Source organism: Aotus nancymaae, unplaced genomic scaffold, assembly GCF_030222135.1.
Source record: "Aotus nancymaae isolate 86718 unplaced genomic scaffold, 86718_ANA_hifiasm-v0.15.2.pri h1tg000004l, whole genome shotgun sequence".
Classification (NCBI taxonomy): Eukaryota; Metazoa; Chordata; class Mammalia; order Primates; family Aotidae; genus Aotus; species Aotus nancymaae.
Window position 1 is genome coordinate 28656751 of NW_026988415.1, and position 27853 is coordinate 28684603.

The following is a 27853-nucleotide window of genomic DNA, read 5'->3' on the forward strand; positions in this document are numbered from 1 at the left end:
ATTAAGAAAAGATTAATGAGGATATACTATGAAAATAATTACTGAGAAATTAAGCCAAAAATAAAATTCTCTCCAGGCATCGCCGAATGGAGGCTGTGCGACTACGAAAAGAAAACCAGATCTATAGTGCTGATGAGAAGAGAGCCCTTGCATCCTTTAACCAAGAAGAGAGACGAAAAAGAGAGAACAAGATTCTGGCCAGTTTTCGAGAAATGGTTTACAGAAAGACCAAAGGGAAAGATGACAAATAAGGATTTTCTGATTGTCCAGAGACATTTTTAACAACAAAAATGAAAGTCTGGGTTCCACACATGCATACAAAAAGATTGTCATGCTCTGAGAAAGCTTTACATTGCTACTGTGCCTTCTATTTAATTCTTTCAGTCCTTCAGTAAAAAGCTGCTTATTGATAGAACTTTAACAAGTTCTTTGGGTTATTTTGGATTGACCATAATAACTTTCTGGTTTAAAAATCCAAATTATGAACTGGGTGCGGTGGCTCACGCCTGTTAATCCCAGCACTTTGAGAGGCTGAGGTGGGTGGATCACCTGAGGTCAGGAGTTTAAGACCACCCTGGCCAACATGGTGAAACCCTATCTCTACCAAAAAAATACAAAAAGTATCCAGGCGTGGTGTGGTGGTGGGCGTCTGTAATCCCAGCTACTTGGGAGACTAAGGCAGGAGAATGGCTTGAATCCTGGAGGCGGAGGTTGCAGTGAGCCAAGATCGTGCCACTGCACTCCAGCCTGGGTGATAAGAGCGAAACTCCATCTCAAAAAAAAAAAATCCAAATTATGAGTAAAATTCTGTATTGGAGGAGGCGGCATGGACAAAAAGTGTTAGTGAAATGAGAAACTTCAGTCTCACACCATGAGACACTGCTACTATTAGCTATATGTGATGCCTGCCCCACCCCCACCTCTACCCTAACTGAACTTTTGGGAAATTATCACTCCTCTGTGTTGAATGTGTTATAAATGGACTTCATAGAAACGTATAGGAGTCCACTTTTGTTAACAAAATGAAGGCATTGCTGCGAAAAGCAAGCCTGGAATTTGAAAACTGACTTGTATACTACAATATATGATCTGCCCTGAAAATAATAGATTTTAAGTCCCTACCTCCACTCTAAAACCAACAAACACACCAAAAAGCAAACTTAACTCACAGACTTGTTGAATTGAAATGTGAACATTAGCTTTTATAAATTCGTAATAAGTTACTTAAAAATGGTTCTTTCAAATATAAAGTCTTGAGAAGTCTACTCTTATGCCCATTTAAGTACTTCATTTCAACCTGAGCTGATCTGAGTTTGAGGTTAGGATAACATCAGAAAGAATAGGAGTCAACTATGGTCAAGAGTTCTGATAAGGAAAAATATAATGAGTCAGTATTTTAGCTTAACTGTTTTATAAGGATGAAACTAAAACGATGGTAAATATTTTTTAACTGTGTTTTATGTACTAAGCAGATTTCATTTTAAACATTGTTAAACCTTTCTGTTTATTTTTTTTTACATCTGTCATCAGTTTAATCCTTAATGTATAGAACCTCCTTACTTTATTCCTTTTTAAGTTGGGAAGAAATGGAAAGTTGTGGGACTATGATTTCATGATCTTTTTCCTTCGTTTATTTTGTTCAGTTTTAATTAGATCAGAAGAGTGAACGGGGGAGGGAACCCTGGAAGTTTGGGCTGTTTTTGTTAAGGTTGGTTTTCTGTTTTTTGTTTTTTGAGACAGATTCTCACTCTTATCACTCAGGCTGCAGTGCAGTGGTGCAATCTCAGCTCTCTGCAACCTCCGCCTCCTGGGTTCAAGTGATCCTCCCACCTGAGCCTCCCGAGTAGCTGGGATTACAGGCACTCGCCACCATGCCTGGCTGATTTTTTTATTTTCAGTAGAGATGGGGTTTTGCCATCTTGGCCAGGCTGGTCTCAAACTCCTGACTTCAAGTGATCTGCCCACCTCAGCCTCCCAAAATGCTGAGATTACAGGTGTGAGCTGCCATGACTGGCCATTTTTGTTAAGGTTGTTTGATCTGCATTATTATTACATGCCTATGGTAAATTTAAATTACCTGGGTGATAAGGAAATTCTGATTATACTGTTATAAAATGCCCTCTTGCCTTAGATTTTTGGTGCAGTGGTGTGACCTTGGCTCATTGCAGCCTCTGTCTCCCTGGCTCAAGTGATCCTCCACCTCAGCCTCCCGAGCAGCTGGGACTACCAGCACACACCACCATGCCTGGCTAATTTTTTTCTTTTTAGTATAGACAGGGTTTCACCTTGTTGCCCAGGCTGGTCTTGAACTCTTGAGCTCAAGCATTCCGCCTGTCTCAGCCTCCCAAAGTACTGGGATTATAGACATGACTCACCACACCCAGCCAAAAGTTTTATTATTAAATGGTATTAACAGTCTTAAACACTATTAAATATATGTTCCAGGAAATGTCTACTTTTAACCTACAACTACTGAACTAAAGAGTCAGCATGTAGCAACATTTCTGACCCCTGAATTTGAAATGATTTCTGTTTATTTATACCTAATCATAGTTGCTGCCTAGCTTAATAAATCTATAATTTCCAAAAGTTAAAAAGAAACTAGTTCCCAGAGTTTTGAGTCTCAATCCATCTACTTCCCTGTATAATAAAACCTGAATTTTATAATGCCCACTTACAAATTTTATTCTCGGCCGGGCATGGTGGCTCACACCTGTAATCCCAGCACTTTGGGAGGCCGAGGCGGGTGGATTACAAGGTCAGGTGTTTGAGACCAGCCTGGTGAACATAGTGAAACCCCGTTTCTACTAAAAATACAAAAAAATTGGCTGGACATGGTGGCTCATGCCTGTAATCCTAGCACTTTGGGAGGCCGAGGTGGGTGGATCACCTGAGGTCAGGAGTTCAAGACCAGCCTGGCCATCATAGTGAAACCCCATCTTTTAAAAAAAAAAAAAAAAATTAGCTGCGCATGGTGGCAGGCGCCTGTAATCCCAGCTACTCGGGAGGCTGAGGCAGGAGAATTGCTTGAATAATCCCAGCTACTCAGGAGGCTGAGGTAGGAGGCCAAGGTTGCAGTGAGCTGAGATCATGCCACTGCATTCCAACCCCAGGCGACAGTGCGAGACTCTGTCTCAAAAAAAAAAAAAATTTATTCTCTTTGTTTTTTCCTGGTTATAGAGACGGAATGATTATGTTCTCTCATTTTCACTAGGGAAGGTAGTTTAAATGCAGAAATTTTGTGATGTTTGAATATCGTGATATCAAGAACAGCTTCAATGGCATATTCTTTGGGAAAGAGGCAGGAAGAATAAAAGGGCTAAATGTATTTTATTTTCAGCTCATGAGTGTTCTTACTGCTTCAAATTGTGTTTAGTCACCTGAGCCATAAGTCAGTTGTAGGGCTATTGTATTTTAAATATAATTTTTGTTCTCCAGGGAGACTTACCTAGTTTGCCACCTCCTTACCCATTGCTCTGATAGGGTTTTCCCTCCTTTTTTATTTATTGTACAAATATAGCAGTAAAAGAAAGGAAATATTTCAGTACTGTGTCAGTTGTCTTTCATATTTTGTGTTCCTCCTTTCCAGTGCTTTTCTACGTAAATAAATATTCTGATGTACTTGTAAGTCATCACTCAGAGCATAATGTAATTTTGTCTTTGGTGTCTTAAAATTTTGCAGCCAGGCAAGAGAGGTTTACAGGGAAGGTAGGAACAAGTGACTATTTGGTTTGAGGATGGGAAGAAGACCAGAGATAAGTAACGGCGATGATTGAATCCATCTCGTGTCATTGCCCCTAGTCCTCAAGCCACCCTCCTGCCATCATGAGTATAGTGGTGTATTATGGAAGGCAGCATGCCTGGTTTTCCAGTTTCAAAATACATTATTTAGCAGTGAGGCTTAACTCACAGTAAACGAAGGGGTCTGTGAGTAGGGGAACCCTTCAGACTGGTTATATTATGAGCTGTAGAACTGTTGCCATTTTCTTGTTCCCAGTTGTGCCCATAAGAGATGTGTCTGAGCTGGAGACTTAGGCTCAGATGGGGAACAAACAGCCAAGTACCAGTCTTAGTTTGGTCCGATAGGTGAATTTTAGCAACTCTCTAAACACAGCTGTATACCTGTAAGACTCAGAAGTGATGCATACAGTGATGGAAAAAAGTATTTTAGAAAACAACTTACTGGTTACTCTGCTAATGTGATGGAGGTTGCAGAACGGAAAATGAATGCAAAAAAATGCAGCTGGATTGTGTGCCACAAGTTTATTAATAAATATTATGTGGTTTGATGTGCTGTATTGTCTTCTTAATTTAACGTGATTAGAAAAACAATCCTAAGACATTCTGTAAGAATCAGACACGATCAAATATGGAGGAGAATGCCTTCATGCAATCATATTTGGCATCAGTAAGGTTCTTCTGCCACTGTTCTCGAAAGCAAACCATTCCTGGTCTACAGAGGAAGAAAAACAAACACTTTTAAATAATTTTTAAATCGAAAGCTTTTCAAATCAAACAAAGGGGATTCCTATTTACTCTTTTATATTCCTAGTAAGCAAGAAGCCTCTTTTATTGGTGGGGGAGGTGAGGTAGCTAGGGTTCTCTATATCTATCCTTTACTGTTTCTTAAGCCCAGTCAATGAAAAGATTAACGAGCTTATATGTAAAGATCTTTAAGAGAGCTGCTATAAAAGGGATTATTAAACATAAGTTAATTTTATGTGATACCGAAGTTTTCCATAGAAACAAAAGACATGACCCACTTTGCCCCTACCCTACTCCAGCAACTAATCTTCAACCTTATAATGACTGAAAAACCCAGACACTAAGAAAAACAATTTCATTAGAATGGGCTGAAATTGTTCCAGAAAATTGTTTTTCTTAGTGTCTGGGGTTGGTGGTCCAAAGAAGAAAAGTGACCATTACATGAACTATCTGTGGCTGTGCAACTGCTGGATTCCTGGTGTGTGATGACCTCTCTCCCACCCTTTTAAAACAAACCTCCAAATGTTCATTACCTGTGAACTAATTCTTGCTCTTCACCTACAAAAAAAACACCAATGGGTGCATCCTAAGAAAGAGAAGGACAATTGTTAGCCCAGACCAGTCATAACTCTTTGTTTTTTTAAGATGGAGTCTTGCTCTGTCTCCCAGGCTGAAGTGCAGTGGTGTGATTCCAGCTCACTGCAACCTCCACCTCCTGGGTTTAAGTGATTCTCCTGCCTCAGCCTCCCAAGTGGCTAGGATCACGGACACCCGCCACCACACCCAGCTAATTTTTGTATTTTTAGTAGAAACAGCGTTTTACCTCGTTGCCCAGGCTGGTCTCAAACTCCTGACCTCAAGTGATCCACCTGCCTTGGCCTCCCAAAGTGCTGGGATTACAGGCATGAGCCACCATGCCCAGCCCAATCTTCCCTACACTTGCCCATATGCATACTCTTGAATTTCTACAATTCATCTTGCTTATGAATTGGGAATCTGCAAGTGATAGTTTTTTGTTTTTTGTTTTTTTAAATTTCTTTGGGTGACCTTCACCTGGAGGGTGATAGTTTTTTCATCACTTTAAACCTCTGTTCCCTAAAGATCTTTTTGACAACAAATATCTTAAGAATCTTCAAAAAATTGGAAATAAGTTGAGACAGGCTTATGCTCCTCATTAATAGGAGTGTAAGTCATTAACCTTCTTTACATGCTCCAGTTTACTCAACCGACAATCTCTACCTCTTATGAACAGCATGAGAATGAATTAATATAGATGAAAAGGTTTGAAGCATTTTTAAAGCAGCATAAACATGTAGGTTGTAATATTGTCTCAGTAGTCCATCCCCATCCTTGCCTCCGAAATTATACTTGGCATTTTGAGCAGGAGCCACTCTCCCAAGACCTCTTTCTGTGTGGTCTCTGGTGTAGTCATGTTCACCTCTACAAAACTTACTTCCTGATCTCTGACCTGGCCAGTTAGCAAGACAGCTGGTAGAAGGATATACGACGAGGAGAAGTAAAATCTCCACATACTGCCCATTCCAAATTTTTTGATTACTCTAGGTTCCAAACTCTCTGAATAGACATATTTGTACTAGGACAGGATGAATATAGGAAATAGATGGCTCACTGACTGTGTGGTCATATATAAAGCCTCAGCATCAGGCCAAAGTACAAATAACTTTTAGGAAAGGATGGGAAGGCGAAGAGGAAATAAAATGTTTACGTCTGTTGTGTTTCAGGCATTATGCTTGGTGCCAGCCCTGCTCTTCTGAGGACCCCTCCCCTAGATTCATGAATGTTATTTTGACTCTTTTCACAACAACCAAGTTAACATATTTCTTATTCATGGTCTACCTAGTGGATACCAGTAATCATTCCTTCAAGTATGTATTGAGTACCTACTATTTGCCAGGCCTTGTTTTACAGCAAGACAAAAATCCCTGCCTTCGTGGAGCCTACATTCTGGTGGAGGGAGTAGACAATAATAAAACAATTATAGGGCCAGGAGTGGTGGCTCATGCCTGCAATCCCAGCACCTTGGGAGGCTGAGGTGGGTGGATCACCTGAGGTCAGAAGTTCGAGACCAGCCTGGCCAACATGGTGAAACCCCATGTCTACTAAAAATACAAAAATTGTATCCTGGTCAACAAGGTGAAACCCCGTTTCTACTAAAAATACAAAAATTAGCTGGGCATGGTGGTGTGCGCCTGTAATCCCAGCTACTTGGGAGGCTGAGGCAGGAGAATTGCTTGAACCCAGGAGGCGGAGGTTGCAGTGAGCCGAGATCGCGCCATTGCACTCCAGTCTGGGTAACAACAGCGAAACTCTGTCTCAAAAAAAAATACAAAAATACAAAAATTAGCTGGCTGTGGTGGCATGTTCCTTGTAGTCCCAGCTACCCAGGAGGCTGAGGCAGGAGAATCACTTGAACACGGGAGGCAGAGGTTGGAGGGAGCCGAGATCGCACCACTGCACTCCAGCCTAGGAGACAGGGTGAGACTCCATCTAAAAAACAAAATTATATAGAATATTAGAAGGGAAGGTGGTAAGGGCTATGGAGAAGAAGCATAGGAACGTGAGTGAAAAAGGTGGTGAGGGAGCAAACAGTTCACATGGCTAGGGGAAAGTGTTCTAGTCAAAAGAAACAGCAAGCGCAAAGGCCCTGAGGCAGGACTATACCTGACTTATTTGAGGAGAAGCAAGCTGAGAATGGCCAGAGCACGTGGAAGGGAAGGAGTAGTGGGAAAGCATAAATAACAAGGGACCAGATCATACAAGGCCTTGTAGGCCCTTACTACTCAAAGGTAGTCTCTGGGCCCACAGCCTCAGCATGGCCTGTGAGCTTGTTAATAATTCAGACTATCAAGCCCAGACCTGCTAAATCAGAATCTTCATTTTAGCAAGATCCCCAGGTAATTTGTATGCACTTTAATTTTCTTTTCTGTTTTCTTTCTTTTTTTTTTTTTTTTGAGTCAGTCTTATTCTGTTGCCCAAGCTGGAGTACAATGGCGCGATCTCAGCTCACTGCAACCTCTGTCTCCTGGGTTCAAGCCATTCTCCTGCCTCAACCTCCCAAGTAGCTGGGACTACAGGTATGCACCACCACGCCCGGCTAATTTTTGTATTTTTGGTAGAGATGGGGTTTCACCATATTGCCCAGGCTGGTCTCAAACTCCTGACCTCAGGTGATCCGCCCGCCTCGGCCTCCCAAAGTGCTGGGATTACAGGCATGAGCCACCACGCCCACCAGCACTTTAAATTTCGAAAGGGACTTTTGGAAAGTTTTAAACAGAGGAATTGGCCAGGCATGGTGGCTCATGCCTGTAATCCCAGCACTTTGGGATTACAAAGTGCTGGTCTCTTATTCAAGACCAGCCTGTGCAACATAACAAGACCTTGTCTCTATGAAAACTCAAAAAAAAAAAAAAAAAGCCAGGCATGGTGGTGCATCCCTATAGTCCCAGCTACTTGAGGGGCTGAGGCCGGAGGATCTCTTGAGCCCAGGAAGTAGAAGCTGGAGTAAGCCATGATCATGCCAATGCCTGCCAGCTGGGATGACAAAGTGAAACCCTGTCTCAATAAGTAGACAGATGATAGATAGATAGATAGATAGACAGATGATGATAGATGATAGATGATAGATAGATAGATAGGCAGATGATAGATAGATAGATGATAGATAGACAGACATAAAACAGATGAGAGACAGAAATTTGTTTTACAGCCAGGTGTGGTGGCTCACACCTGTAATCCCAGCACAAAGTTAGCTGAGCATGGTGGTATGCACCTGTAGTCCCAGCTACAAGGGAGGCTGATGCGGGAGGATTGCCTGAGCCTGGGATGTCGAGGCTGCAGTGAGCTCTGATTGTACCACTCTACTCCAACCAGGATGACAGAGCAACTCTGTCTTAAAAAAAAAAAAGTTTGAGAAGCACTTTTGGAAAATTTTAAACACAAAAATGACAGATTTATTTTACAGCTGGGGTGGTGGTTCACACTTGTAATTCCAGCACTTTGGGAGGTTGAGGCAGGAAGATAGCCGGAGGTCAGGAGTTCAAGACCAGCCTGGGCAACAAAGCAAGACACCATCTCTTAAAAAAAAGAAAAAGGCCGGGCGCGGTGGCTCACACCTGTAATCCCAGCACTTTGGGAGGCAGAGGCTGGTAGATCATGAGGTCAAGAGTTCAAGACCAGCCTCGTCAAGACAGTGAAACCCCGTCTCTATTAAAAATACAAAACTTAGCCGGGCGCAGTGGCAGGCACCTGTAATCCCAGCTACTTAGGAGGCTGAGGCAGGAGAATCTTGAACCCCGGGGGCGGAGGTTGCAGTGAGCCAAGATTATGCCACTACACTCCAGCCTGGGCAACAGAGTGAGACTTCATCTCAAAAATGAATAAATAAAATAAAATAAGCAAAAGAAAAATTTGTTTTACAAGGCTCACTCAGCTGGCTGCAACATTGAAAAGAAACATGATGAGGGCAAGGGTGGAAGCAGAGAGACTGATTAGGAGGCTATTGGCATGATCTTGGTGAGAGAGGATGATGTCTTGGACCAGGATTATAGAAGTGGAGTAGTAAGAAATTGTTAGGGGGCTGGATGCAACGGCTCACACCTGTAATCCCAGCACTTTGGGAGGCCAAGGCAGGTGGATCACTTGAGATCTGGAGTTTGAGACCAGCCTGGCCAACATGGTAAAATTCCATCTCTACTAAAAATACAAAAGTTAGCCGGGCGTGGTGGCACACACCTGTAATCCCAGCTACTTGGGAGGTTGAGACAGCAGAATCACTTGAACCCAGGAGGTGGAGGTTGCAGTGAACCGAGATCGTACCACTGCACTCTAGCCTGGGCAACAAGAGCAAAACTCTGTCTCAAAGAAAAAAAAAGAATTCTTGGATTCTGGATATGTTTGTGAAAGTAGAGCCAATAGGATTTCCTAATGGATTAGATGAGGGATATGAGAGAAGAGTGAAGGATGATGACACCAAGGATTCTGGCCATCAACTAAGATGAAGACTGCAAGTAGACAGGCTTAGAAGGGAAAATCAGAAGTTCAGATTTACATACAGTAAGTGAGATATTTATTAAACATCCACGTGGGAGGGGTCTGTGCTAGAGATATAAATTTGGGGATCATAGGTTCTAGGTGGCATTTAAAGCTATGAGACTAAATGAGATGACAGAACTGAGTATAGAGAAGAGTACAGAATATAGAGGAGAGGTCCAAGGCCTGAGTTTCCAGACAATCCAACATGAAGAGGTTGGTATGAGGCAGGGAGACTACCAGTAGAGACTGACTGTGAAGGAATGGTCAGTGAGGCGGGAGGAAAACCAGGAGAGTATGTTGTTCTGGGAGCCAAATGGAAAGTTTCATGGAGGAGGGAGTGATCAGCTATGGCAAGTGCTGTGCATAAGCCAAGTAAGATGAGGTCAGAAGTATGACTATTACATTTGGCAAAGATGGGGTTATTGATGACCTTGACAAGGGAAGTCTCCATCCTCACTGAAGGGAGAAAAAGAAGAACTTACCGGAGGTTTGGTTTTGGAGACCTTCAGCTTGAAGTAGGTACCAGAAGAGGTTTGTGCTACGGGTGTGCCAGCAGTTGAGGCATTCCAATGTACATAGTAGATGTAGAGGAAGCTGTGAATTAAGTCTTTCCTCTCCACAAACACTGTGGTGTGTGTCCAGCGTTTTTTATAAATACACATCTGTTTCATAGAAAAAAGAAAAAGCACACAGAAAAATAAAAGCCTTCTGTAAAAGTCCTATAGATAAATGCAGCATGGCTGGGCGCGGTGGCTCATGCCTGTAATCCCAGCACTGTGGGAGGCCAAGGCAGGAGGATTGCTTGAGGCCAGGAGTTCCAGACCAGCCTGGATAACACAGCAAGACCCTATCTCTACAAAAAAAAAATTAAAAATTAGCCAGGCATGGTAGCATGCACCTGTTATCCCAGCTATTGGGGAGGCTGAGGCAGGAGGATCACCCAAGTCCAGGAGTTTGAGGCTGCAGTGAGCTGTGATCACACCACTGCACTACAGCCTGGGTTACAGAGCAAGACCCTATCCCCAAAAAAAAAAAAATGAATAAATAAAAACAAAGGATAAATGTGGCATACAACAGTCGGGGTTATAACTGTTCTGGAGTCCATTCCTGATTTTTTTTTTTTTTTTTTAAGACGGAGTTTTGCTCTTGTTGCCCAGGCCAGAGTACAATGGCAGATCTCAGCTCACTGCACTCTCTACCTCCCGGGTTCAAGAGATTCTCCTGCCTCAGCCTCCCAAGTAGCTGGGATTACAGACATATTGCACCACACCTGGCTAATTTTTTCTTTTTGGATTTTTAGTAGAGACGAGGTTTCACCATGTTGGTCAGGCTGATCTGAAACTCCTGACCTCAAGCGATCCACCTGCCTCGGCCTCCCAAAGTGCTGGGATTACAGGCGTGAGCCACTGTGCCCGGCCACTCCTAATATTTTTCACTGGGATCAAACTAGGGTGAGCTCCCAATTAGCTCCATGGATGGAGTAGAGAAAAGTTTAAGCTGAAATGAAACAAGTGAAGAATGTAAACATCACTTGAGGTTGGGCCTTGGACTGTGAGGACACGTTGATTTTCCCTGTGTAGGGACACATTGATTGATTGATTGATTGAGACAGAGTATCACTTCTTCACCCAGGCTGGAGTGCAGTGGCACAATCTTGGCTCACTGAGACCTCTGCCTCCCGGGTTCAAGCAATTCTCCTGCCTCAGCCACTTGAGTAGCTGGGATTACAGGCATGCGCCACCATGCCCAGTTAATTTTTGTATTTTTGGTAGAGATGGGGTTTCGCCATGTTGCCCAGGCTAGTCTCGAACTCCTGAGCTCAAGTGATCTGCCTGCCTCGGCCTCCCAAAGTGCTGCGATTACAGGTGTGAGCCACCGCGCCCAGCAAGAACACACACTTAGATGTCTAAGTGTACATACACACCACCCATATACACAAACACCTTGCTTCAGACCCCTTACAGGAGGCAGGTTCAATTAACTGGAAAATAATCAGGAAGTGATTAGAACACTTGTTCTGCTCACCCCAGGAGACCTAAATATGTGACTAGAAAGTAATGAGGCTGGCTTCAGCCATTTGTGAAAATTCAGCTCACTTCATTGCAGCCACTAGGTGGTATATAAAATAAATTCAGAGAGGAGTGAGTCAGGCAATAGGATAATCCACATCCTATAGAAAGGAGTGATTCCTTGTTTGCACCCTTGGAGAAACTTCCCCCTTTTCTTTTCTTTTTAAAATTTTATTTATTTATTTATTTTAGAGACTAGGTCTTGCCATGTTGCCCAGGCTGGTCTGGAACTCCTGGGCTCAAGCAATCCACCCGCTTTGGCCTCCCAGAGTGCTGAGATTACAGGGGTGAGCCACCATTCCCGGGCACTTCCCCCTTTCAAGGCACAAATCTTCTTAGTGATGAGAGTGGAGAAACAAAATCTTCCTTGGAACGTGTCCTTTGTCTGGGCCTATTCTTGGAGTTGAGATGGGAATACAGTCCCAGCGCTGCAGAATCTAATACATAGGGCCAAACTTTTCGATCCACGGTTGGTTAAATCTATGGATCGGGGGGCCGACTAAGGGACTTGAGCACATGTGAATTTTGGTATCCATAGAGGGTCCCAAAACATATTCCCCTGCAGATATGGAGAGCCAACTGTGCACAACTAAGGTTAACTACATTATTGAAAGTAGCATTCATTCAGTCTTTCATTCCTTCATTTCTTCCTTAATTAATTCATCTATTTTTTATTAACCTTCAGTCATATCTGCTCTACCCCAAATGTGTCTCACATCTATCCATTCTTCTCCAGTCCCACTGCCACTGCTCTACTTCAGCTTTCACTCTTTCTTACCTGGACTTAGGCAATAACCTCCTACCTAGACTCCATTGTCCTCAACCTCACTTCTCCAATCCATCACCTACAGGGAAGCCAGAGTTATTTTCCTTAAGCACAGCTTCAGTCATATCTGCTGGGCCAGGCACGGGCGCGGTGGTTCACACCTGTAATCCCAGCACTTTGGGAGGCTGACACGGGTGGATCACCTAAGGTCAGGAGTTCGAGACCAGCCTGACCAACATGGTGAAACCCTGTCTCTACTAAAAATGCAAAAATGAGCCAGGGATGGTGGCGGATGCCTGTAATCCCAGCTACTTGGGAGGCTGAGGCATGAGAATCCCTTGAATCCAGGAGGTGGAGGTTGCAGTGAGCCGAGATCATGCCATTGCATTCCAGCCTGGGCAACAGGAGGAACACTCCAACTCAGGGAAAAAAAAAAAAACACCTCCCGTAGCTCCCCATTGCCTGCCAAACAAAATGAAAATGTTTCACTGTGTCATTTAAGACCTCCCACAGGCTGGGCACGGTGGTTCACACCTGTAATCCCAGCACTTTGGGAGGCCGGGGTGGGCAGATCACAAGGTCGGGAGTTTGAGACCAGCCTGACCAATATGGAACCCTGTCTCTACTAAAAATACGAAAATTAGCCGGGCGTGGTGGCAGGCACCTGCAGTCCCAGCTCCTCGGGAGGCTGAGGGAGGAGAGTCACTTGAACCTGGGAGGCAGAGGTTGCAGTGAGCCGAGATCATGCCACTGCACTCCAGCCTGGCAACAGAGCAAGACTCTATCTCAAAAAAAAAAAAAAAAAAGACCTCCCACAATGGCCAGATGTGGTATAATCCCAGCATTTTGGGAGACTAAGGGAGGAGGATCACTTAAGCCCAGGAATCTGAGGCTGCAGTGAGCTATAATTGTGCCACTGCACTCCAGCCTGGGCAACAGTGCAAGACCTTGTCTCAAAAAAAAAAAAAAAATAGTTTCATGTCACACTTTTCTCCACGAAAAGCTCATATTCCCGTCAAACTATTCCCCATATTTACACCATGCTTTTGATCCAGTCGTTGTCATTTCTTGAGAAGCTACTCTCTATCACTCCTACTTGATAAATTCTGTTTTCCCTAAAACTACCACCTCCAAGAAGTCTTTCTGATCCCTCTTCCAACCAGATGTGACTTCACACCCTTTCCCTTTGAGCGCTGGTGGAACTTGCTTTCTGCCTCTCTTTTGGCACTTGAGACTTCCCCCCATAGAGCAGCCATAAGGGGCTGTCTGTGTTGTAGTCTCCATATTAAAACTTTTTTTTTTTTTTGAAAGGAGTCTCACTCTGTCACCCAGGCTGGATTGCAATGGCACTATCTCGGCTCACTGCAACCTCTGCCTTCCTGGTTCAAGCAATTCTTCTGCCTCAGCCTCCCTGAGTAGCTGGGATTACAGGTGCCCACCACCACACCAAGCAAATTTTTTTTATTTTTAATAAAAACAGAGTTTTGCCATGTTGGCCAGGCTGGTCTCGAACTCCTGACCTCAAGTGATCTGCCCACCTCGACCTCCCAAAATACTGGGATTACAGGCATGAGCCACTGTGCCCGGCCAATATTAAAACATTTCTAACAGGGCTGACTTATCTGTAAGGCATAATAGGCTCAATACCTAGGGCCCACAAAAATGTGTTTATTTCTTTTAAAATTAGAAGAAAAAATGAATTTTAGTGTCATGATTATATTCTTTATACCAGTGCTGTCTTGAATTTTTTCATATTTTGAAGGAGAAACGGGCCTACAAAACGAAGAGTGCCTAGGCCCCAAAGAAGTCATAATGCATCCCTGATTCCTAGCCCAGGGCCTTGGATGTCACAGGTATTTAACAAATTCTATTCAACTGAACCTCCTTGGGCTGGCTACTGGAGCACACAAAGCTTCTGACTCAAAGAAGACCCTGAATTAAGATGAAGGTTCACAGAAGGAAGGAATTGGGAGAATCTAACAAATCCCAGTAATGAAGACAGGATATACAGGAGGAGAAAGCAAAAAGATTTCAGGCCCTCCTTTAAAAAAAAAATGTAGCCTGGCCTTTTGCCTCAGCTTGTTTCTCTTTTTTTTTTTTTTTTTTTTTTGAGACAGAGTCTTGCATTGTCGCCCCAGCTGTAGTGCAATGGCGCGATCACTGCAACCTCTGCCTCCTGGGTTCAAGCGATTCTCCTGCCTCAGCCTCCTGAGTAGCTGGGATTACAGTCGCACCACCACGCCTGGCTAATTTTTGTATTTTTAGTAGAGATGGGGTTTCACCATGTTGGCCAGGCTGGTTTCGATCTCTTGAACTCGTCATCTGCCCGCCTCGGCCTCCCAAAGTGCTGGGATTACAAGTGGGTGAGCCACTGTGCCCGGCCTGCCTCAGCTTATTTCAAACTTGTACCCAGTTGGCTGTTTCAGTCCAGAGAGGAGCACTGGACTCAAGATTCCTTGAGATCAGGAGCTGTGAATTGTTTCTTTCTTTTCTTTTCTTTTCTTTTTTTTTTTTTTGAGACAGGGTCTTACTCAGTCACCTAGGCTGGAGTTCAGTGGCACGATCATACCTGATTGCAGCCTCAACCTCCCCGGGCTTAGGTGATCCTCCCGCCTCAGCTGCCCAAGTAGCTGAGACTACAGGTGTGCACCACCACACCTGGCTGGTTTTTTTCATTTTTTGTAGAGACAGGGGTCTCTTTATATTGCCCAGGCTGGTCTCGAACTCCTGGATTCAAATGATCCACTGGCCTCAGCCTCCCAAAGTCATTATTCCCTCCTTTTTTTTTTTTTTTTTTTGAGACAAGTCTTGCTCTGTCACCTAGGCTGGAGTGCAGTTGATGTGATCTCAGCTCACTGCAACTTCTGCCTCCCAGGTTCAAGTGATTCTCCTTCCTCAGCCTCCAAGTAACTGGGATTACAGGCACACACCACCCGCCCAGCTAATTTTTGTATTTTTAGTAGAGATGGGGTTTCACCATGTTGGCCAGGCTGGTCTCGAGCTCCTGACCTCAGGTAATCTGCTTGCCTCAGCCTCCCAAAGTGCTGGGATTATAGGTGTGAGCCACCACGCCTGGCCCCAAAATCATTATTCCTTTTAATGATGGGGCCCAACAGTCAACCCCTTATGGCCCATTGGAGTATGCCTTTTTTCGTTTTTTTGTTTTTGAGACGGAATCTCACTCTGTCTCCCAGACAGGAGTGCAGTGGCGTGATCTCGGCTCACTGCAACCTCTGCCTCCCAGGTTCAAGCGATTCTTCTGCCTCAGCCTCCCAAGTAGCTGGGATTACAGGTGCATGCCAGCATGCTGTGCTAATTTTTGTATTTTTAATAGAGACAAGGTTTCACCATGTTGGCCAGGCTGGTCTCGAACTCCTGACCTCAGGTAATCCACCTGCTTCGGCCTCCCAAAGTGCTGGGATAACAGGTGTAAGCCACGTGCCCGGCCAGAGCATGCCTTGTTTTTCAACTGTTCTATATTACTCAATATACTTTCCTAGCCCTAATGTTTAATCTGCCAAACAATTACAGACTTTGTAACATTGAATTGGTCCCTAGACATAATCTGATGCAGCTCTTCACTTTGCAGATGAGGATAGCAGGGCCTAGAAGTGGGTAGGGACAGTCTAACACCATAAAGGGGGACTGTACCCACGACTCCTGAGCAGCCAGCTCAGTGCTTTCTCCACCCCACCAGAAGTCTCAGTTCTAAGGGTTTCTTCTTCTCAGCTCTTAGTGGTTTCCCCGCTTTTGTGAATGAAGGCAGCCTTAACATGACATTAAATTCAACTGTTTCCATCAGGCAAATATCTTCCCATTTTTATCAGTGTGCAGGCAGCAGACTTTTATGTAGCACCAGTGAATGCGTTTTGTGATTTTTACATAATGCCACTTCATATACTCACTGCCAGGAAACAGTATCTCACTGTACTACTCGATCATGGATGGCTTAGCCAGTTACATACTACTAGACACTCAAAATCAACAGGCATCTAGAAATATATGCACAAGGGAAAAAACAATGAAAAAAAAGTATGTGCACAAAACTGGTATCCATGGTAAGTGACCTTTGGGGTAATAGAAATGGGTATTGTGGGCCGGGCACAGTGACTCATGCCTTAATCCCAGCACTTTGCGAGGCTGAGGCGGGTGGATCACGAGGTCAGGAGTTCAAGATCAGCCTGGCCAAGATGGTGAAACCCTGTCTCTACTAAAAATACAAAAATTAGCTGGGCGCAGTGGCACGCACCTGCAATCCCAGTTACTCAGGAGGCTGAAGCAAGAGAATCGCTTGAACCCAGGAGGCAGAGGTTGCAGTGAGCCGATCACACCACTGCACTCTAGCCTGGGTGACAGAGCAAGACTCTGTCTCAAAAAAAAAAAAGAAAGAAAGAAATGGGTATTGTGGGTAATTTCATTTTCTAGTTTGTATCTTTTTGCTCACTGGACATTTTTTATAGTGATGTCTCTTTTTATTATAGAAGTAATTTTAACTGTGTGAGGTGATGGGCATTCTCTAATTTTTCTTTTATAAGGAACCCATTTATATATTCCTGTTGCCAGACTGTGTTCCTGAAGAGAATGAACCAACTTTGCCATTGACGATATGTAAGTGTTCCCTCCTCACAATTATACAAGCTTCTTCTTTCTTTATTTTTTTTTTGAGACAGTCTCACTCTGTTGCCCAGGCTGGAGTGCAGTAAGTGGTGTGATTACGGCTCACTGCAACCTCCGCCTCCTGGGTTCAAGTACTTCTCCTGCCTCAGCCTCCCGAGCAGCTGGGATTACAGGTGCATGCCACCACACCCAGCTAATTTTTTTGTATTTTTGTAGAGATGGGGTTTCACCATGTTGATCAGGCTGGTCTCGAACCCCTGACCTCAAGTGATCTGCCCGCCTCGGCCTCCCAAAGTGCTGGGATTATAGGTGTGAGCCACCATGCCTGGCCTGTACCAGCCTTCTGATACCAGGTTTAGTTATTCTTATTCACATTGTAGTACCTTAAAGTCATTTGAGTTTGTATTTTTAAGTGATAATAAAAGTCTGCATTATTTTTGTCATCCAAAAGTACTTTTCCTGGGTCAGTAAAACCTGATCAGAAAAAACAAATAAGGAAAAAAAAGTACTTTTCGTACTATGATAGAAAGACTATATCAGATAGAACTGGCCAGGTGCAGTGGCTCACACCTGTAATCCCAGCACTTTAGGAGGCCAAGGCACGAGGACCACTTGAGGCCAGGAGTTCAAGACCGGCCTGGGCAACAAAGTGAGACCTCATCTCTACAAAAAAATAAAAAATTTGTCGGCCAATGTGGTATGTACCCATAGTTCTGGTTACGCAGGAGACTGAGGCAGGAGGATCACTTGAGTCCAGGAGTTTAAGGCTGCAGCGAGCCGAGATTGCACCACTGCACTCCAGCTTGAGCAACAGAGCGAGACTCCATCTCAAAAAATAAATAAATAAATATTTTTTAAAAAGAATATATCAGGCCAGGCTCAGTGGCTCATGCCTGTAATCCCAGCACTTTGGGAGGCTGAAGTGGGCAGATCACTTGAGGTCAGGAGTTCGAGACCAACCTGGCCAACGTGATGAAACCCTGTCTCTACTAAAAATACAAAAATTAGCTGGGCATGGTGGCATGCACCTATAGTCCTAGCTACTTGGGAGGCTGAGGCAGGAGAATCCCTGGAACCTAGGAGGCAGAGGTTGCAGTGAGCTGAGATCGTGCCACTGCACCGCAGTCCTGGGTGACAGAATGATACTCTGTCTCAACAAAAAAAAAAAGAATACATCAGACAGGCATATGATCATAACTTCATTTTGCGGCTCAATCAGAGAGAGGCTGGGCAATTTAACAGTCCTCACCTGTTAAATGGGTACAATGATATACCCACACACAGTTTTGTTGTGAGGATTAAATGAGATAATGCATGATGATGTGCACTGCAGTGCTTAACACATAGCAATACTCAGTAAATGACAACTTCTAATTTACAATCCCCTGATGTGTAGTAAACCCTGGGAAATTGGCAATAAGCTTGAGAAAGCTCTCTGTCAGAAATGCCTCGCACTTTGGCTGGGCGCAGTGGCTCATGTCTGTAATCCCAGCACTTTGGGAGGCCAACCTGGGCAGATCATCTGAGGTCAGGAGTTTGGGACCAGCCTGGCCAACATGGTGAAACCCTATCTCTACTAAAAAAGCAAAAAAAAAAAAAATTAGCCTGGTGTGGTGGCAGGTGCCTGTAATTCTAGCTACTATGGAGGCTGAGACAGGAGAATCACTTGAACCCAGGAGGCGGAGGTTGCAGTGAGCCAAGATCGCACCATTGCACTCCAGCTTGGGTGACAAGAGTGAAACTTGGTCTCATAAAAAAAAAAAAAAAAAAAGAAGTGCCTGGCACTTAGATGGGAGACGTCACTTCTCAGATGTGCTGCATTAGTGGGACTGGGAACAGGAGGATTTTACATCATGAGTTAATGTAACATATTTAGCTTTTCAGTCATTTATTTTCTGATTGTCTCTATCCTCACAACAGCCCTAGGAAGTAGGGAAGACAAATGCTTTGACCTGGCTCTTCATTTGTGAAGAAATATGGTAAGGAGATAATAAATCCGTTCATGGCCAGTTGCGGTGGCTCACGCCTGTAATCCCAGCACTTTGGGAGGCCGAGACAGGCAGATCACAAGGTCAGGAGTTTGAGACCATCCTGGCTAACATGGTAAAACCCTGTCTCTACTCAAAATACAAAAAAAAAATTAGCTGGGTGTGGTTGTGAGCATCTGTAGTCCCAGCTACTCAGGAGGCTGAGGCAGGAGAATCGCTTGAACCCAGGAGGCAGAGGTTGCGGTGAGCCAAGATCGTGCCACTGCACTCCAGCCGGGGCAACAAAGCGAGACTCTACCACAAAAATAAATAAATAAATAAATAAGTTCATGTGTTTAACACAGGTTTATGGAGCATCTGTGTACCTGACATTGCTCGTGGCTGGGAACAGAGCAGTGAACAGAAATCTACCCTCAGGGACCATATGATCTGCTGGTGTAAGACAGGCAGTAGGACAAATAAACAGATGCTAGTATCTTAGGCAGAAAGAAGTGTGAAGGAAAAACTGAATCAGAGAAGTGGAGAGGGTTGTGATTTTAGATGAGGTGGCCAAGTGGTTTGTTTTTTTCTTTTTTTTGAGATGGAGTCTCTCTTTGTTGCCCAGGCTGAAGTGTAGCGACGCAATCTCAGCTCACTGCAACCTTCGCCTCCTGGATTCAAGCAATTCTCCTGCCTCAGCCTCCCAAGTAGCTGGGATTACAGGCATGCACCACCACGCCCGGCTCATTTTTGTGTTTTTAGTAGAGACGGGGTTTCACCATGTTGACCAGGCTGGTCTTGAACTCCTGACCTTGTGATCCACCTGCCTCGGCTTCCCAAAGTGCTGAGATTACAGGCGTGAGCCACTGCGCCCAGCAGGAGCAGGTGGTATTTTAACAAAAGTCTGAAGGGAGGTAAAGCAGTGAGCTGTGGGCATATATGTTAGGGGAGAGGGTTCCAGGCAGAGGGAAGAGCAAGAGCAAGGATCCTGATGGGGGAACATGCCTGGCAGTCAAGGAAGGGCAAGGAGGCAAACGTGGCTGGGGGAGGAAGGTGAGGGGGGAAGGTGGGAAGTGATAGGAGCTGAGCCCTAAGTTGGGAGGGGAAAGAGAACTCAGATCATATCGGGCCTTGTAGACCATTGTCAGAACTTACTTTTGCCTTTTACTTAGAATGACCAATGGGATTCATGAGAGAAATTTTTCCTTCTTGCTATGTGTTCCATTCTAGTTTGATTCAGGAACCCTGAGTGCAGTAGGCAGGGGCCTTTGCCCAACCTCAAGTGGAGATGTGTTCCACAGCAGGAAGGCTCGAGTAACTTGCACCATTCCTCCTCACTATGTTCAAGATACTCCTCCAAATGGGAACGGTGAGTGGTGCCCGCTGGAGCATACAGGGCTTGGAGCCAGAGATCCCTGACTTTTCCTCCTTCACAACTGCCCTGAGGGCTGTAGGCTTTGAGGGGCTGGCCTGGGGAACAGAGACAGCTGGTACTTTTCCCAGGGGTAGGGGAGTTCGCCTCCACCAATTTCAACTGGTCTCTGTTCCATAGAAGCACAATGAGAAGGATTTCAAGCCATTCTTTTTTTTTTTTTGAGACAGGGTCTCTCACTCTGTCACCCAGGCCGAGTGCAGTGGCCCAATCATAGCTTACTGCAGCTTCGACCTCCTGGGCTCAAGTGATCCTCCCACCTCAGCCTCCTGAGTAGCTGGGACTATAGGTGCCACCACACTCAGAGAATTTTTTTTTTTTTGAGACGGAGTCTTGCTGTGTCGCCCAGGCTGGAGTGCAGTGGCACTATCTCGGCTCACTGCAACCTCCACCTCCCAGGTTCAGGCGATTCTCCTGCCTCAGCCTCCAGAGTAGCTGGGACTACAGGTGCTCACAACGATGCCCAGCTAATTTTTGTATTTTTAATAGAGACGAGGTTCCACCATATTGGCCAGGCTGGTCTCAAACTCCTGACCTTGTGATCTGCCTGCCTCGGCCTCCCAAAGTGCTGGGATTACAGGTGTGAGCCACCATACCTGGCCTAATTTTTTATTTTTATAGAGATGGGGTTCCATTATGTTGCCCAGGCTGTCTCAAACTCTTGGGCTCAAGCAATTGGTTTTCCCATCTTGGTCTCCCAAAGTGCTGGGATTACAGATGTGAACCACTGTGCCTGGCCCAAGCCATTCTCCTTTATCCACTCACTAATCCAGGGCCTTCTCAGCAAAGCTGCCAGGATAAGCCACACAAAGAAGTCAAAGTCAGACACAGGCAGAAAAACAAAGGAATTCATGGGATTGTACATCTTACTATGCAGGCAATATATTCCAAAGCCAAATCAAAAAGTCTTCTGATCCATCTGCATCCCCTCTGTTAATGGGAGCATTCTAAAATTGGTGGTGGAGGCGGGGTGCAATGGCTCACACCTATAATCCCAGCACTTTGGGAGGCCAAGGCAGGAGGATCCCTTGAGGCCAGGAGTTTGAGGCCAGCCTGGGCAACCTAGCGAGATCCTGTCTCTACAAAAAATTAATTTTAAAACTAGCCAGGTGTGGTGACACACGCCTGTCTACTTGGAAGGCTGAGGTGGGAAGGTTGCTTGAGCCCAGGAGTTCAAAGCTGCAGGGGGCTAGGATAGAGCCCCTGCACTGCAGCCTAGGTGACGGAGTGAGACCCTGTCTCTAAAAAAAAACAAAATAATGCGGGTGGTGGAGGACTCCTATTTTGGAGGAGCAGCTCCCTCCTTAGGCCACTAGGCCCCCATTTAATGCACCAGCATGGCCAAATTGCTTAAGTAGGAAGGGCAGATTTTCCCAGGGCAATGGAAGGTTAGAATGATACAGACACAGGGCAACATGACTGTGGTTGTGCTTTTCACCTTCGAAGACTACCCCACCTTGATTTTGGAACTGAGATGCAGACCACGTTTACTTATTCTAGTCACCCCCTTTACACCATCTCCTAGATTTTCCAGACTTCAGACTTTTGATCTGCTGAGTCTCTTTATTGTTCTTCACACTGAAGTACCAAGCTGAAGTGGTCGGCCTAACTTACCGAAAGATATTCGTCAATTTGTTTACGACCCTTTTCCACAGTGAATTCACCGTGAGTCATCCACTTGATGTTTTTAATAGGGTTTTGCTCATCTGCAAAAACAAAGGTGTGAATTTGTTAGTTGCCTGGTAGTGTGGCACTATATAATGAGACAATTATTTAGGTGTCCAAACAAATGGGATTACTACCTTCCAGAAACTTCACAGCATAATTGATGACATCCTCAACCAGAGCTAGAGCTACTCGAGTCAATTCATCTTCGTAGTCTTGTGTGTTCGTCTTGTCTTGTGTATTCGGCATTGTTTGGCTTACAGCTTTGTTATCCTCATCCATTGCTTTCTGGCTTGTTGAACTTTGAGTCTCACTCATTTTCTTTTTCCTGGGGAAAAAAGAAACCTCAAGAAGTAATTCACTGAATGCATGTGTATGTACACACATGTGAACGCACTCACAGAAGTACAGACCATCTCTTGAAGAATCACAAGAGAGAGGAAGCACTTGTTGCCTCTAGGGAGGGGATGGGGTGTTTAAGGGGAAGAGTGAGGGCCGGGCGCGGTGACTCAAGCCTGTAATCCCAGCACTTTGGGAGGCTGAGGCAGGTGGATCACGAGGTCAAGAGATTGAGACCATCCTGGTCAACATAGTGAAACCCCGTCTCTACTAATACAAAAAATTAGCTGGGCACGGTGGCGCGGGCCTGTAATCCCAGCTACTCAGGAGGCTGAGGCAGGAGAATTGCCTGAACCCAGGAGGCGGAGGTTGCGGTGAGCCGAGATCGCGCCATTGTACTCCAGCCTGGGTAACAAGAGCGAAACTCCGTCTCAAAAAAAAAAAAAAAAAGGGGGGAGGAGTGAGACCTGTGCCTGGCTGCTGAGATCTACTTTTCCTGAAAACCAAGGATTCTCATATTCTCAAACCCATAATGACTTAAATCAAAATGTAGTAGAAAAAAAGTAGCGCTTCTTTGAAGTGCTAACAATATTGATTCCCAGTTGAATCTGTAATAAGAAACTCAATCCCCTGCTAGGAGCAAGTGAGGGCACCTGGCTCTTTTAAAATGATGTTAAAATGAAGTGGGTGTGGTGGGTGACATGTGCCTGTAATCTCAGCTATTTAGGAGGCTGAGGCAGGAGGATAGCTTGTGGCTATCAGTTTGAAACCAGCCTGGGCAACTGAGACCTCCCTGCTCCTTAACCCATCTTGACTTTTAAAAAGAAGTATAATGATGCTGGGGGTTTTTTAGACGAAGTCTCCCTCTGTTGCCCAGGTTAGAGTGCAATGACACAATCTCAGCTCACTGCAACCTCTGTCTCACGAGTTCAAGCGATTCTCCTGTCTCAGCCTCCCGAGTAGCTGGGACTACAGGCGTGTGCCACCATGCCTGGCTAAATTTTATATTTTTAGTAGAGATGGCATTTCACCATGTTGGCCAGGCTGGTCTTGAACTCCTGACATCATCATCCACCTTCCTCAGCCTCCCAGTGTGCTGGGATTACAGGCGTGAGCCACTGTGTCCTGCTGACACCTGGCTATTTTTTTTAATAGGTCTCAGTATGTTGCCCAGACTGATATTAGCTTTTTTTTTTTTGAGATGGAGATTCGCTCTTGTTACCCAGGCTGGAGTGCAATGGCGCGATCTCGGCTCACCACAACCTCTGCCTCCTGGGTTCAAGCAATTCTCCTGCCTCAGCCTCCCGAGTAGCTGGGATTACAGGCACGCGCCACTACGCCCAGCTAATTTTTGTATTTTTAGTAGAGACGGGGTTTCACCATGTTGACCAGGATGGTCTCAATCTCTTAACCTCATGATCCACCCGCCTCGGCCTACCAAAATGCTGGGATTATAGGCATGAGCCACCGCGCACGGCCTGATACTAGCATTTTTAAGCTCAGTTTGCCTCTGCCCCAGTTCCCTGTTGCTGCAGCTGGAGGTAGACAAGGTCATCTGCTGGAGGACACAGAGCCTTTCCAGGCTGCCCACTCCAGAGCAGCAGGAGGCTATAGGGTGGGCAGTGAGGGGCCTAAAGGCCCTTAACACTAGAGAACTGGCTCTCCCTAGCCCTTACTTGGGCCATGCCAATTTGGCCAGAGCAACTTACTATAAACTCTGTAGTTAGAGAGAACTGCACAAAGGTTTTTGGGTAAATTGGTAATTTCACTAGACTTTGGTGAGGTAGCCATATATCAACTTGATCCTTTAGAAAATTGTCCATTTGGGGCCAGGCATGGTGCCTCAGCCCTGTAATCCCAGAACTTTGGGAGGCCAAGGTGGGAGGATCACCTGAGGTCAGGAGTTCGAGACCAGCCTGGCCAACATGGCAAAACCCCGTCTCTACTAAAAATACAAAAATTAGCCAGGTGTGGTGGCGCATGCCTATAGTTTCAGCTACTCCGGAGGCTGAGGCAGTAGAATCGCTTGAACCCGGAGGCGTAGGTTACAGTGAGCCGAGACTGAGCCACTGCACTCCAGCCTGGGTGACAGAGCGAAACTCTATCTCAAAAAAAAAGAAAAGAAAATTGCCTGTTTGGTAACCCGGACATTCAGTAACTTGGCTTTCAGCAAATTGCGTATTGATAAATGGAGAAGTCAAATCTGTGACCTCCAACACTAAACACATGGGGTGGGTGCTTTCTACATGGAAGGACCTCCTCAAGACCTTCCCTAGGGAGCCTGTGCTCCAACAGAAGAGGGAAGATGGGGAACAGTGCCCAGGAAGAAGCTCAATTTTTACCCTCACACGTCTGTGGGCACACATCATTCTTAAGCCTCCCTCCCACTGGCCTCTCCTATTTTTTTTCCCTCCCCTCCCGTCCCCTCCCCTTCCCTCCCCTCCCGTCCCCTCCCCTTCCCTCCCCTCCCGTCCCCTCCCCTTCCCTCCCCTCCCGTCCCGTCCCCTCCTCTTCCCTCCCCTCCCGTCCCGTCCCGTCCCGTCCTCTTCCCTCCCCTCCCGTCCCGTCCCGTCCCCTCCTCTTCCCTCCCCTCCCGTCCCGTCCCCTCCCCTTCCCTTCCCTCACCTCCCGTCCAGTCCCGTCCCCTCCCCTTCCCTCCCCTCCCGTCCCGTCCCCTCCCTTTCCCTCCCCTCCCCTTCCTTCCCTTCTCAGAGGCCAGATAGGCAGGGTGGGTGGGGAGAGACAGGGGAATGGTAACGTTAGAGGTCTGGGTGATGAATACGGAGAACTACTGCAAGTCCTTTCTGTGGACTACCCCATCCCTGAGAAACCCCAGTACCGGAGTAAGCAGATCTTCTTTGCTTGGAACCGGAGCAGTGGTAGGTAGCTGGGGATGTCTCCGAAGGATTCTCTCAGTAGCTTCTCTCAGATTGCCAGATGGAATGTTTGCAAGTGCTGCCAAGGAAACACCAATTTCAACCAATGGAAGCAGAGCCTACATGTTTTTTACTGCTTATGTTAATAACAGAGGGCAGGATGGGAGGGGGTGAGGGAGGAAGGGGAGAGCCAATCACAGCAATTGCCTGACCGCAATCATAGGACCAAGCTGTAGTAGCTATACCTAGTTTCTTTTCAACAGACTATGAGCTTGCAGGGCCATGTCAGGAACAGTGGTGATAAGCCTCACAGCTGGTATGTATCCAGCATCCCTAGATATGCCAGTCACTGTGTTAAGCCTTCAGTGTGTGAAGTCATTTACGCCTCACAATAGCATTATGAGGTAGGTATTGGTATTTGCATATTACAGTTGAACAGACTGAGGCACAGCAAGTACTGTCCCAAACTCAAACCCCAAGCTGTCTGACTTCACTGGCTGAGCTTTTACTTTGGCATTTCCAAATTCTGAGGTTAGGACTTCCCTTGTGTACTTGATTGCTTTGCAAACCAAAAAGTATCTGAAACAGGTCTCAATTTAGCAGTTTATTTTGCCAAAGTTAAGGATGTGTCTGGGAGACAAGTCTCTGCCTTTCTCCAAAGATGACTTTGAGGGCTTCAGTATTTATTTATTTACTTATCTAGAGACAGGATCTCACTCTGTCACCCAGGCTGAAATGCAGTGGCACAGTCATAGCTCACCACAGCCTCAACTGCCTGGGCTCAAGTGATCCTCCCACCTCAGCCTCCCAGGTAGCTGGGACCATAGGTGTGCCACCACCACACCTGGCCAATTTTTAAATTATTTGTAGAGACAAGGTCTTGCTCTGTTGCACAGGCTGGTCTCGAACTCCTGGGCTCAAGCTATCCTCCTGCCCTGGCCTCCCAAAGTGCTGGGATTACAGGCATAACCCACCTCGCCTGGCCAGGCTTCAGTATTTAAAGGGGAAATGCAAAGCCAGGTGCAGTGGCTCACGCTTATAATCCCAGCACTTTGGGAGGCCAAGGAAGCTGGATAACCTGAGGTCAGGAGTTGGAGAGCAGCCTGGCCAACATGGTGAAACCCCGTCTCTACTAAAAAGGCAAAAATTAGCTGGGCGTGGTGGTGGGCACCTGTAATCCCAGCTACTCAGGAGGCTGAGGCAGGAGAATTGCTTGAACCCAGGAGGCGGAGGTTGCGATGAGCCGAGATCGCGCCATTGCACTCCAGTCTGGGCAACAAGAACGAGACTCCGTTCAAAAACTAACAATAGTAATATATAATAAAGGAGAAATGCAAGCTTGAGGGAAGAGAGGGAAGGTATGGTTACATTATTGAATCCACATGTTGCGAGAGAAAAAGAGCAGGTAGGGGAAGAATCAATTATGTATTCATCTCCTACTCAGTAAACAGCACTTTACATAAGATAAGGTAAACAGAGTAGCTATAGGTGGAGATATTTAATCTTTTATGTGTAGCTGTCCACTTAGGAACAAAAAGAGAGGCAGCTTCTTGCATGACTCAGCTTTCAGCTTAGTTGTTTTTCCTTTTGGCAGAGTGAATTGGGGTCCCAAGTTTTTATTTTCCTTTCTTTCTTTCCTTCTTTCTTTTTTTTAAATGTTTTTGGGACAGAGTTTTGTTCTTGTTGCCCAGGCTGGAGTGCAATGGGGCAATCTTGGCTCACCGCAACCTCTACCTCCCGGGTCCAAGCAATTCTCCTGCCTCAGCCTCCCAAGTAGCTGGGATTACAGGCACCTGCCACCACACCCAGCTAATTTTTGTATTTTTAGTAGAGACGGGGTTTCACCATGTTGGCCAGGCTGGTCTTAAACCCGTGACCTCAGGTGATCCACCCGGTTTGGCCTCCCAAAGTGCTGGGGTTACAGCGTGAGCCACCGCACCCAGCATCTTTCTTTTTTTTTTCTTTTCTTTTTTTTTTTTTGAGATAGGGTCTCACAATGTTTCCCAGGCTGGAGTGCAATGGTGTAATCACAGCTCACTGCAGCCTCAACCTCCCAGCCTCAAGTGATCCTCCCAACTCATCCCTCCTGAGAAACTGGGCCCACAGGCGTGTGCCACCATACTCAGCATTTTTTTTTTTGTAGTGACAAGGTCTCTCTTTGTTGCCTGAGCTGGTCCCGAACTCCTGGGCTCAAGTGATCCTCCCACGTCCACCTCTCAAAGTGCTGGGGCTGGGATTACAGGCGTGAGCCACCACGCCCAGCCTAGATATCATTTCTATTAATAGTATTATTGGCCGGGCGCGGTGGCTCACGCCTGTAATCCCAACACTTTGGGAGGCTGAGGCGGGTGGATCACGAGGTCAAGAGATCGAGACCATCCTGGTCAACATGGTGAAACCCCGTCTCTACTAAAAATACAAAAAATTAGCTGGGCATGGTGGCGCATGCCTGTAATCCCAGCTACTCGGGAGGCTGAGGCAGGAGAATTGCCTGAACCCAGGAGGCGGAGGTTGCGGTGAGCCGAGATTGTGCCATTGCACTCCAGCCTGGGTAACAAGAGCGAAACTCCGTCTCAAAAAAAAAA

General features: G+C 45.8%; 2 protein-coding genes across 2 annotated transcripts in view; one reads left to right on the forward strand and one right to left on the reverse strand.

The window, feature by feature from the left end:
* The window catches only part of NKAP (NFKB activating protein), a 21152-nt gene extending 16863 nt beyond the window's left edge, over positions 1-4289 (forward strand). The window contains exon 9 of the mRNA XM_012475641.3: positions 77-4289. Within this exon, the coding sequence (XP_012331064.2) occupies positions 77-251 (175 nt within the window). The 3' untranslated portion in view covers positions 252-4289. The remainder of the gene's footprint in view (positions 1-76) is intronic.
* On the reverse strand, positions 4249-25604 carry AKAP14 (A-kinase anchoring protein 14). The gene is made up of 7 exons (XM_012475653.2): positions 25514-25604; positions 25232-25347; positions 22191-22381; positions 22003-22094; positions 10020-10199; positions 5019-5071; positions 4249-4453 (listed from the first exon to the last, which is right to left on the reverse strand). The coding sequence occupies exons 3-7, from the start codon at positions 22369-22371 to the stop codon at positions 4354-4356; spliced, it is 606 nt and encodes a 201-aa protein (XP_012331076.1). The 5' UTR covers positions 22372-22381; positions 25232-25347; positions 25514-25604; the 3' UTR covers positions 4249-4353.
* Between the last annotated feature and the right edge of the window lie 2249 nt (positions 25605-27853).

What these genes read in the sequence shown, in the direction of transcription:
- AKAP14 (XM_012475653.2), bottom strand. Translation starts at nt 22,371, where the DNA reads ATGAGTGAGACTCAAAGTTCAACAAGCCAGAAAGCAATGGATGAGGAT. An exon ending in TGCTGTGAAGTTTCTGGAAG is followed by an intron (nt 22,095 to 22,190) that starts GTAGTAATCCCA and finishes TTGTTTTTGCAG; the next exon opens with ATGAGCAAAACCCTATTAAA. An exon ending in TCTCCAAAACCAAACCTCCG is followed by an intron (nt 5,072 to 10,019) that starts GTAAGTTCTTCT and finishes TCTCTTTCTTAG; the next exon opens with GATGCACCCATTGGTGTTTT.